At 48.2% G+C, this 11158-nt stretch overlaps 2 protein-coding genes across 2 annotated transcripts in view; both read right to left on the minus strand.

Moving 5' to 3' along the window:
- Nucleotides 1-11158, minus strand: part of LOC132765349 (bromodomain-containing protein 2) — a 463888-nt gene that overhangs the window by 132463 nt on the left and 320267 nt on the right. The window lies entirely within an intron of this gene.
- The window catches only part of LOC132766377 (HLA class II histocompatibility antigen, DR alpha chain-like), a 43459-nt gene continuing 42057 nt past the window's right edge, over nucleotides 9757-11158 (minus strand). The window contains exons 4-5 of the mRNA XM_067465520.1: nucleotides 10823-10982; nucleotides 9757-10548 (exon numbers count right to left, since the gene is read on the minus strand). Of these exons, the coding sequence (XP_067321621.1) occupies nucleotides 10545-10548; nucleotides 10823-10982 (164 nt within the window). The 3' untranslated portion in view covers nucleotides 9757-10544. The remainder of the gene's footprint in view (nucleotides 10549-10822; nucleotides 10983-11158) is intronic.

The following is an 11158-nucleotide window of genomic DNA, read 5'->3' on the forward strand; positions in this document are numbered from 1 at the left end:
TAAGAAAACCCCAAAGAATCCATGGGGTTGTTAGGCCACTTGAAGGCAGAACATGCACAAGGATCTGCCTGATCTTGGAAACTATGGGGGTCAGCTCTAATGAGGACCTGGATGGAGGACCATCATGGGATCCTGGAGGCAACATTTCAGAAGAGGGAACTGGTGAAGCCACTGGGAGGATTTCTGGCCCATGGAAAACCTGGGCAATGCTTAGGTCTCCAGGCAACTTGAAGATAAATCCTCATAAGTCGAAGTCCTGCTGCCTGGGCCCTTTCCATCGGAGTCTGCCAGCAACTGATGACGCTAATAAGATTCTGCTGTTGGATTGGCCAGGGCCTCAGAAGGAGGGTCAACATTGGTCTTCTCTTCTTGGAAAAGGCACTGGACTGGGAGGGGGACAGAGGGGGCCCAGTGGGAAAAAGGAAGTCGGCCAAAAAAAAAAAAAAGGAGAAGCTGCTTGTTCTGTCTCTGGGTGGTCATGATAGGTCCAGATTCTGTCATGCTCCCCCTCCCTTCCCCCTCTGCCTTTGCATCCACCAGAAGAACAGTGAGACCAAGTGCAAAAGGAAGACCACTGGCAGTTTATGGAAGTTGTTGCTGTTGTTATTAACTTGCTTCTGATTCATGGAGACCTTGCTTGGCAGGGTTTGTTCTGAGTGAGATCGGGGGTAGTTTCCAAACTTTTGGCTATTTTGACTGTCCTTCTTTGGGCACCTTTCAGCTTGTCCAACTCCTCCTTGAATTGCATTGTCAGAAATTGACCTAGGGTTATATTTCCAGATGAGAAGATCTAACCAAAGCAGGACAAGTGGGACTATGACTTCTCCCGATTTGGATGTAGCCTAGAATAATATTTGCTATTTTAACTTCTGCATCACATTGTTGACTCCTGTTCCACTTGTGACCCCCTAAGACTCCTAGTTACTCCATTCACACAGAGAGTTCAACTGCTGAACAGCTCTCACTGTTAGGAAGTTCTGCCTAATGTTCAGGTGGAATCTCCTTTCTTTCAAACTACAGGAAAGAAGATTCCACCTGAACATGAGGAAAAACTTCCTGACTGTAAGAGCTGTTCAGCAGTGGAACTCTCTGCCCTGGAGTGTGGTGGAGGCACCTTCTTTGCGGGTCTTTGAATAGAGGCTGGATGGCCATCTGTCAGGGGTGCTTTGCATGTGATTTTCCTGCTTCTTGGCAGAATGAGGTTGGACTGGATGATGGCCCACCAGGTCTCTTCCAACTTTAGGCTCTATGATTCTATGACTGTTTCCAAGCCAGGTGTCACCCATCCAGTATCTGTGGCTTTCATTTTTGTTGCCTCAGTGCCATCCCATACACTTCTCCCCATTGAAGTTAATTTTGTGAGCTTTGGCCAATCAGCTCTCTCACTTGAGAAGGTCCTTTCGGATCCTAATCCTGCACCATGATCACTTTCTCAGTGGGTTGGACTACATGGCCTGGGGAGACCTTCTGACTCTGGTTATGTACAAAGACCAAGTGCTTCCGACTGTAAGGAGGAGAGATATAGTTAACCTAAGGGCACCCCTTTCCTTCCCAGTCCTTTCTGGCCCCTGCTATGCCTGAACCAGAACAGAGTGAGATGCTGTGGTTCTGCTCCAGATCGATGCACTTGGCCAAGGCTTGGTCAGCAGAAAACTTCACATCAGCTCTTTGAGTCATCTCTGTACTCTGATACTTAAAAGCGTTGGTTGGTCATGTCAAAACAAGCAGCCAGCCTCATGACCTCAAGCTTGTGCCTGGCGGTGTATTTGTCCCCATAGGCAGAATGGGAGGAAACCAGGGGCTCTCTGGGCATGTGCAGAGTGTGCCATTATTTATATATTTAGAGCTTTTATTAAAGTATAAAACATCAAAGCATATAAACAATATACATAGAACATAAAGACCAAACATAAAGACAAAGTCCCGGAGGTCCCTCCTAGACCTCCGGCTAACAACAGAGAATCAATATACAAATAAACTAAAGCATAATAACATCATAGTACATTAATACATTAAAACATTAAAACACATTAAAACATATTAATACATTAAAACATTAAAATACAGATCAAGAATTACATAAAGCCAATTCGTCAAGGTAAATCACACATTCACCACCATCCGCCTTATTGATTCGATCATCAATCTGAGAATGCTAAGTTCCAGAGCCAAGATTTTACCATCTTTCTGAAAGTCAGGAGGGAGGGGGCAGATCTGATCTCTATCAGGAGAGAGTTCCACAGTCGAGGGGCCACCACCAAGAAGCCCTGTCTCTCGTCCCCACCAGACGCGATTGCAAAGGTGGTGGGACCGAGAAGAGGGCCCCTCCAGAAGATCTTAACAACCTTGATGGTTCGTAGGGGAGAATCCATTCGGACAGGTAAACTGGGCCAGAGTCGTTTAGGGCTTTATAGGTCAACACCAGCACTTTGAATTGTGCTCAGAGTCATTTAGGGCTTTAGCACTTTGAATTGTGCTCGGAAGCCGATTGGCCGCCAGTGGAGCTGGTATAACAGAGGAGTAGTATGCTACCTGTACCCCGCTCCTGTTAGTAATCTGGCTGCCGCTCATTGGACAGAGCGGCAGCCAGATTGCAGCTTCTGGGCAGTCTTCAAAGGCAACCCCACATAGAGAGCATTGTAGTAGTCTATATGGGATGTAACCAGAGCGTGGACCACCGTGGACCACCGTGGCCAAGTTAGACTTCCCATTATACCCAGGGCAGAAGCAGCCAATGCCAGTCTCAAACAACCTTCCTTCCTTCCTTCCTGGATTCTTCTGGAATCTGCCAGCAATTGGGGCAAGTGTGTGTGTGTGGGGGGGGGGGGGGGGCTCTTCTCCAAAAAGGCACTCTGGACTGCCTGCATGGGGGGAGGGAGGGGGAATGACAGAAAGGGAAGACTAGCATGTGGGGGCTGTTCACCCAGATTAATTCCCCTTGTCTTGCTTTGCTTTCTGTAAAGAGAGCCCCAACCAATGCCCAGAGTTTTTTTTCGTGGTAAAATTAGGTGCCTTGGCTTATATTCAGGTTGGCTTATACTTGGGTATATACGGTAGTGTATTGGCATGCTAAAGGGATACGGCAGCCATCTGCTTCCACCATCTCTCCATTCTGCCTCGGTAGCAGATAAGCACAGAGCGAGGGGAGCCCTGGGCAGTGGTCGACTGCCCCCTGAATCGTTGTCACTGTTCTGTCACGCACTGGGCCTGTAATAATTGTCTTTTGAAATAGGACGTGCACCTTGTGCCCAGCGGGAAGCCAGGGCACCATGAAAGAGGCCCTCAAGGATTTTCCTGAAGAAATGATCTTTAGATGGCTTGAAAGGTTTAACAAAGTCCTTTATTATTGAACAAATTAAACAGATATTTCTCAAATCTTCAATGAGTCAAACAAATGTTTCAAGGCTTTCAATCAACTGGTGGCTTCCTTGATCTTGTCCACAAGGGACAGGCAACTATCTTCGTTAATTGTTCTTATACTTTGAGAGGAAAACCCTTTCATAACCTCTCCCAGGCTGTCTGCTATCTATGTTTTGTTGGTGTGGGATCTACTACCAATTCCAAACTGCGTCTTGGTACCGAGTAAAGACAAAGCTTGGAGATTCTCCAGCTGAAGTTCTTTGGGTCTGTAAAGCTGTTTTCCCTCTGGAATTTCTTTAAGACTTTAGGGCTGTTTCCCTCAGTTGCTGTAAGGCTGAGAGGCTGTGAGCTCCCAGCCAGAGCTTTGGGAATTTCCCCCCAGAATGTCTCGAGAAATGAAGCTTTTCTGCAGGCGAAGCTTGTCCACGTCCTCTAACTTCGCTTTCCTCACTAAGACTAACTAAAAATGGCCCCCTCTTCCCTTCCCATCTCCCTGGGAGAAGGGGCGGATCCAAACTTAACAATGATAGACAGGTAGCTTGCCCTATGACTGCAAACCAAAGCAAGCCACCTATTTGCAGAATCCCTGAAACTTAGGAATGCATGCAAACACTTAATAGAAAGAAAATAAAGCTGGAGCTCCTGGTACAGGCATACCAGCACAGTCACTGTTTCTCTGAATTTCCTTTGGTTGACTAGTCTCTGTGTTCTCTTTGCCTGTCCAAATCATTTGTCTGTGTCCCTCTTGGTTTTAGGTTGTGACATTTAGGGAACCCAGTTGCCCCTGAACCTTGTTGTTGTTGTTGTTGCTGAGGAAGTGTGAGATGGAAGTCATCCAGAAAAAGGAGCGCATTGCCTGGGATCATTGCCTGGGGACGCTGCCAGGACAGAGGTGGCTTGAAACCAATGCCCCAGGCTTAGCCTTGAACCGCTGTTTTTGCTTCCTTGACTGCAGCAACCGTGCAATGGCTTGTCACAAAAACCCTGGAGTTTTCTGCCTGGACCTGCCCTGTGTTCCTCTCCCCTTTGGAGTCAGTCCAGACTTCAGGCATAGAGAGACCTCCTGGGCCATCATCCAGTCCAACCCCATTCTGCCAAGAAGCAGGAATATTGCATTCAAAGCACCCCTGACAGATGGCCATCCAGCCTCTGTTTAAAAGCTTCCAAAGAAGGAGCCTCCACCACACTCCGGGGCAGAGAGTTCCACTGCTGAAGGCTCTCAGCCAGGAAGTTCTTCCTCACGTTCAGATGGAATCTCCTCTCTTGTAGTTTGAAGCCATTCTTCCTTTGCATCCTAGCCTCCAGGGAAGCAGAAAACAAGCTTGCTCCCTCCTCCTCCCTGTGGCTTCCTCTCACATATTTATACATGGCTATCATATCTCCTCTCAGCCTTCTCTTCTTCAGGCTAAACATGCCCAGTTCCCTAAGCCGCTCCTCATTGGGCTTGTTCTCCAGACCCTTGATCATTTGAGTCGCCCTCCTCTGGACACATTCCAGCTTGTCAATATCTCTCTTGAATTGTGGTGCCCAGAATGGGACACAATATTCCAGGTGTGTCAGGATACTTCAAAATTATGTGCAATTGCCCAAGGAATTTAACAAGTCAGGTTTTTACTTTGCACCTTCCTTCTCCGGAGGCTTTCCAGCAGAGGCCGGCTGGCCATCTGTTGGGGATGCTCCCACTGTGTCTCTCTGGCCCATCCCTGAAGGCTCCTGGTTGGGGGGGGGGGGGGGGGTGAGCGAGAGGGGCGTGGCCTTCCTGGCCAGGAAGCGGACCGCCTCCTGATTGGCCAAGGAATTCCCCTCGCGGTGATCCAATCGCAGGCGCCGGCCTAGTCCTCGTCATCGGTTGCCGGGTAGAGAAGGCGGATCAATGTCAACAGCGACACTTGGGTCGCATCTCAGCATCTCAGCCTCTCTCTTTGGACAAGGAGAGAGGGGAGGGGAGGGGGAGGAGGGTATTAGGGCACGAACAGTCCCTTCCTTTCCTTTCCTCTTCCTCCCTTCCTTCCTGATGAAGTCCCACATCTGCAAAAGTTAGTGAAAAGTTCTGGCCCTGTTCATAGTGGGAGGGAAAGAAGCCTCCCTCAGCCGAGAGCAGCCCCTCAGAAGCCCACCCTTGTATGTATGGGTGTATATAGCCAACCATCCACTTATCCATTTTTTTCCGTGTCAGGAGCGACTTGAGAGAACTTTCCGTCTGCAAGGTGTTGCCTAGAGGATGTTTTGATGTTTTTACCATCCTTGTAGGAGGCTTCCCTCATGTCCCCTTTGCATTGGGAGCTGGAGCTGACAGGGGGAACTCTGCGCTCTCGCTGGATTCAAACCACCAACCTGTGGGTCTTCAGCCCTGCCGGCACAAGGGTTGAACCCACAGCACCACCGGGGGTCCATCCATCCATGCATTTGTATAGATATAAATATAGATATAGATACGTATTCACATATCACTCAAGTTTTTTCCATAATTCTATGCAAAATAAGTCTCTCTAGGACTTTGTAAAGGTGGCACAACAGGGAGATTGGTCTATAGCTTTTTGGATCATTATGGTCTTTGCCATGTCTGATTCGACAGCAAGCTGGCTTCAGGAAAGGCAAAAAGCTACACATCACAAGTGTTGAACCTGACTCAGCACATAGAAGATGGCTTTGAAAGGCAGCAGATCACAGGAGCTGTCCTCATAGACCTGTCAGCAACCTATGAGACTGTGAACCACCGCCTCCTCCTGAGAAAAATGGATAATATCACAAAGGACGACCACCTCACCCGCCTCATAGGAAACCTGCTACAAAACAGGAGCTTCTTTGTGGAGTTCCAGGGCCAGAGAAGCAGATGGCGGAAACAGAAGAATGGCCTGCCTCAGGGGAGCGTGCTTGCTCCATCCATGTTCAACATCTAGACAAATGACCAGCCACTGCCAGAAGGGACAGAGAGCTTCATCTATGCTGATGATCATGCCATTACCGCTCAAGCAGGGAGCTTTGAGATGGTTGAACAGAAACTCTCCAAAGCTCTAGGTGCTCTTACTGCCTATTCCAGGGAAAACCAGCTGATCCCTAATCCATCTAAAACACAGATATGTGCCTTTCACCTTAAGAACAGACAAGCACCTTAAGAACAGACAAGGATTATTACCTGGGAAGGAATCCCACTGGAGCATTGCAGTGCACCCAAATACCTGGGAGTCACTCTGGACCATGCTCTGACCTGCCTGAACATCAAGCAAAAAGTGGGTGCTAGAAACAATATCATACGAAAGTTGACTAGCACAACCTGGGGATCACAACCAGACACAGTGGAGACACCTGCCCTTGCACTTTGCTACTCTGCTGCTGAGTATGCATGCCCAGTGTGGAACACATCTCACCACACTAAAACAGTGGATGTGGCTCTTAATGAGACATGCTGCATTATCATGGGGTGTCTGCGCCCCACACCACTGGAGAAATTACACTGCTTAGCTGGTATTGCACCACCTGACATCCGCCGGGAAGTAGCAGCCAATAGTGAAAGGATCAAGGCAGAGACATCTCCAGCCCATCCTCTGTTTGGGTATCAGTCAGCATGTCAATGACTTAAATCAAGAAACCGTTTCCTAAGATCTACAGAGACACTCAGCAAGCGAGAGTCCAAAAGTGGCAGGCTCAAATCCAGAACCTCAATCCATGGCTGATACCAGATGAGAGACTCCCTCCTGGGTACACACAAGACTGGGCAACTTGGAAGGCGCTGAACAGACTGTGCTCGGGCACCACAAGATGCAGAGCCAACCTCAAGAAATGGGGCCACAAAGTGGAATCCACGACATGCGAGTGTGGAGAGGAGCAAACCACAGACCACCTGCTGCAATGCAACCTGAGCCCTGCCACATGCACAAGGGAGGACCTTCTTACGGCAACACCAGAGGCACTCCAAGGGGCCAGATAATGGTCAAAGGACATTTCATAGAATACCAAACCTGCAAACTTTGTGCTTTGTTTGTTTGTCTTTAATGCAATACAACTGTTTTGGTTTGCTCCTGACACAATAAATAAAAATACTCAAGTTGGGACCAGATCCACAGAACTCTCCAAAATAGCGCCTTCCTTTCCATCCCCTTCCTCCCTTCGTACCTGATGAAGTCCCATATCTGCAAAAGTTAGTGAAAAGTTCTGGCCCTGTTTAAAGTCAGAAGAGAAAAGACTCCCCCAGCTGAGAGCAGCCCCTCAGAAGCCCACCCTTGTATGCATGTGTATATCTATCTATCTATGGATGTATATAAATAAAAATATTGTTAGGTAATATGTGTTCACATATCACTCAAGTTTGGACCAAATCCATCCTCGGTGGGATTCACATGACTCTCCAGATGTGGATGGACAATACCTCCCATCATCCCTTGTCAATTCCCCCCAAAACCCATCAGTATTTTATGTTGGCCATGAGTCTGTGTGGCAGGTTTAGTCCAGATCCATTGTTGGTGGGAGTCACATTGATTGTAAGTGAACTACAACTCCCAACATCTATAGCCAGCTTCCTCCTACTTTCTCCAAACTCCTCCAGTATTTTCTGTTAGTCATGTTGGATCTGTGTGCCAACTTTAGCTCAGATCTGTCATCTGCCACTGGGTGACAGGGAAACTATAACTCCCATTGCCTTGGGTCAATTCCCCCCACCCTTCTAATATTTTCTGTTGTTCACTGCGGGGGGGGGGGGGGGGGGCGTGTGCCAAGTTGGGTCCAGATCCATTGTTGGCAGGACTCACAGGTCTCTCTGGGGGTGCGTGCCATCTTGGGAGATGGATGGATAGGTAGAGTGTATAGTCTCCCTCCTTGGGCCCCCTCCCAGGCTTCTTGAGGACTGCTGCTCCTTCTGTGCTGGAGGACAGGCATCTCCTGCCTTTGCTCCTCTTCTTCTTCCATGATGCTGGGCCTCTCTGCTTATTCCATCGCTCCCGGTTCCTTATCTCTGTGAAGCCTTGAAACAGAATTCACACAGAACCCAGGAGGTTGTTTGTGTTCTTTGTGGTGGAGCATGTTCTGCAAAAAGGTCTCAGAATGATCCTCTGCATCATGTGGTTGAGCTCAGAAATGAATGTCTGCCTCTGCAAGAAGGGGAAGGACCTGCTGGTTCCAGGGGTGTGTTCTGGGCTCCTCGTTTGTCTCTATGTACCTATCAACTTAGGGAGCCCCAATTAATTTCACAGGGTTTACTTACAATGCCATCACTTTGATACCACTTACTATTTCAGTCGTTCAGTCTTGCCTTACATTGTCAGCCTCTCTGGATACTTAGATCTCCTGCCAATCTTGATCAAAGTTTACAATGTGCTGTCAACACATGGTGCAATTATCCCAAAAGGAGAGATGAGTGCAGACAATTTTATGGTCCTGAAGGTAGAAGAGGCAACAAGGGGATTGGCCACTCTCGATCTCATCCTAACAAATGCAGAAGACCTGATCAATGCAGTCAAAGTGGTCGGATCCTTTGGGGCAAGTGATCGTGTGCTCCTGCAGTTTATGATACGAAGGAAGGCAGAAATTAAGACAAGTCACACCCTCATTTTGGACTTTAGGAGAGCTGACTTCCAAAAAATGAAGGAAATACTGAGTGGCATTCTGTGGACACAGATACTAAAAGACAAGGGAGTTACGGATGGGTGGGAAGAGTGAAATACTCAAGGTGCAATTGCAAACCGTGCCAACAAAGAGAAAAAATAGGACAAGTGCAAAGAAGCCAGAATGGATGTCCAAAGAACTTCTAATTGTGCTAAGACTCAAAAGAGACAAGCACAAGAAGTGGGAAAAGGGAGAAATCACCAAAGAAGAATTCAGATAAATAGCCAACTCCTGTTGTGGAAAGGTTTGCAAGGCTAAAACACAAAACGAGCTCAGGCTTGCCAGGGACATTAAAAACAATAAAAAGGGCTTCTTTTTTTTTATGTCAGTAGAAAAAGGAAGAACAAGGAGGCGATTGGGCCTCTGCGAGAAGATGGGGCAATGCTGACAGGGGATAGGTAAAAGGCAGAACTACTTAATGCCTTCTTTGCATTAAGTAGGTCTCTTCCAACTCTATGATTCTATGTTGTATGTAGCAAACTCTTAATATTCTGGGTTGTTGTAGGTTTTTCTTCTTCTTAATATGCTGTTTTGCTTTGCTGCTGCTCTGTGAGTCTGGTGTACGTCATCCCTGATCCCGTTTGACACCTCATTCCCTGTCCATCTTTAAGCAAATATTGTGCAGCCCTAGTCCTGGAACAATCTCTGTGGGGACACCTGACCCCAATCTATGGGGCACGGCTGAGTTGCACCTGTTCCCTCCCAGTGGACACTTGTGGATCAAGTGTGTTTGACAAGAACCACATTTTCACTATTTAGCTTTGTGTCGCAGCATAAATAAGTAAACAAACCTGGAACTCCCAAATCCAACTGTGTATTTATTTATTCACCACCTTTTGACTCAAACGTCTCAGGGCTGTGCACAGTAAAAGCAATACAATTTAAGCAATGTAATTGATAAGTATGCCATCAGAGCTCTTGATTTTAAAACACATGTTTGAGAGGCAAGGTTAGGAATTTGCAAAATCAATCTGGAGGAAGAATAGAAGGCAAGGGCTCTGGAAATTTTAGGGCCTCGCTCTGCAAACATAGCTTCAAAGAATCAGCTGGGTGTCTCCTTCTCCTTCTGGTTGAATGAGAGGAGAGAGTTCCCTCAAGGATATGCAGAACTGGAAAAGGCTCCCTCCCATAGAACGAGATGATAATGGGCTTTTGAGTGCTGGACTAGAACTCTGGAGACGAGGGTCAGGATCCCACTCAATCATGGAAGGCCACTAGGCGACCCAGGGCAAGTCACACTCTCTCAGCCTCAGAGGAAGGCAAGGGCAAACAACCTCTGAGGAAACCTTGCCCAAAAGGCAAAACAAACTCAGAAACAACTTGAAGGCACAGAAGAAGAGCAACCAAACTCAGCCATCACATATGTTACTGGTTGCCAGGTGGATGGATGGGTATTGGTGGAGCACTGAGTCGGTTGCACCCAGTCTCTTTGGTTTGGGTCCCCAGTGGGGTTCTATGAAAGAGCAAATGGGGGGCTCTTGCGGCTGATGGCGGCAGGGAAGCTGGCCTTGGATGTGATAGCGAGAGCAGCAAATCAGGAGACATCCTTGCGGAAGCTGTTGTAGGGAAAGAAGTTCCCATATTTCTCACCTGAAGAAAGAAGGAGGTTAGGAGGGTTGAGCAGGGTGAAATGCACATCTGGAGTACAGATTCATTGAAGCATTTCTGGAAAAGGTGGGGTCCCGGTGTGACTCAAAGTCAGGACTGACCCCAAGACTCCAATCCCCGTCCTAAGGAAGGCCCCCATGCCCCCACCCCCTCCCTCCATGGCAAAGTTGTTAGCATTGGGGGAGAGGTGTCCCCTTTGCTAGGCCGTTGCTTCTCAATTCAGCTGTGTTGCTGATACGAAACAGTCTGGACTCACAGGCCACCACTCCGTCCACTGCGGCTGTTGTGATTGGTCATCCTCATGGCCTTGAAGAAGAGGACGGTGCCCACGACGATGCCCAGGATGCCGATGGCCAGGCCCAGACCGCAGAGCACATTCTCAGCTGTCTCCGGGAGTGGAACGGGCCCCTTGGACTCTGAGGGTGGGACAAGAGAAGGTGGGTTGGGAAAGTGTGACATCGCTCCTTCCCATTCAGTCTCTGAACCCCACCGTACATTTGTCACTCAACTCGCCTACCCTAGTTCTGTGCACTTGTTGATGCCCAAGTATCAGGCCAGAGGTAGCTGTTCCCTTGTGTTGGAGTTGTTGCCT

This window comes from Anolis sagrei, chromosome 2 (genome assembly GCF_037176765.1).
Source record: "Anolis sagrei isolate rAnoSag1 chromosome 2, rAnoSag1.mat, whole genome shotgun sequence".
Classification (NCBI taxonomy): Eukaryota; Metazoa; Chordata; class Lepidosauria; order Squamata; family Dactyloidae; genus Anolis; species Anolis sagrei.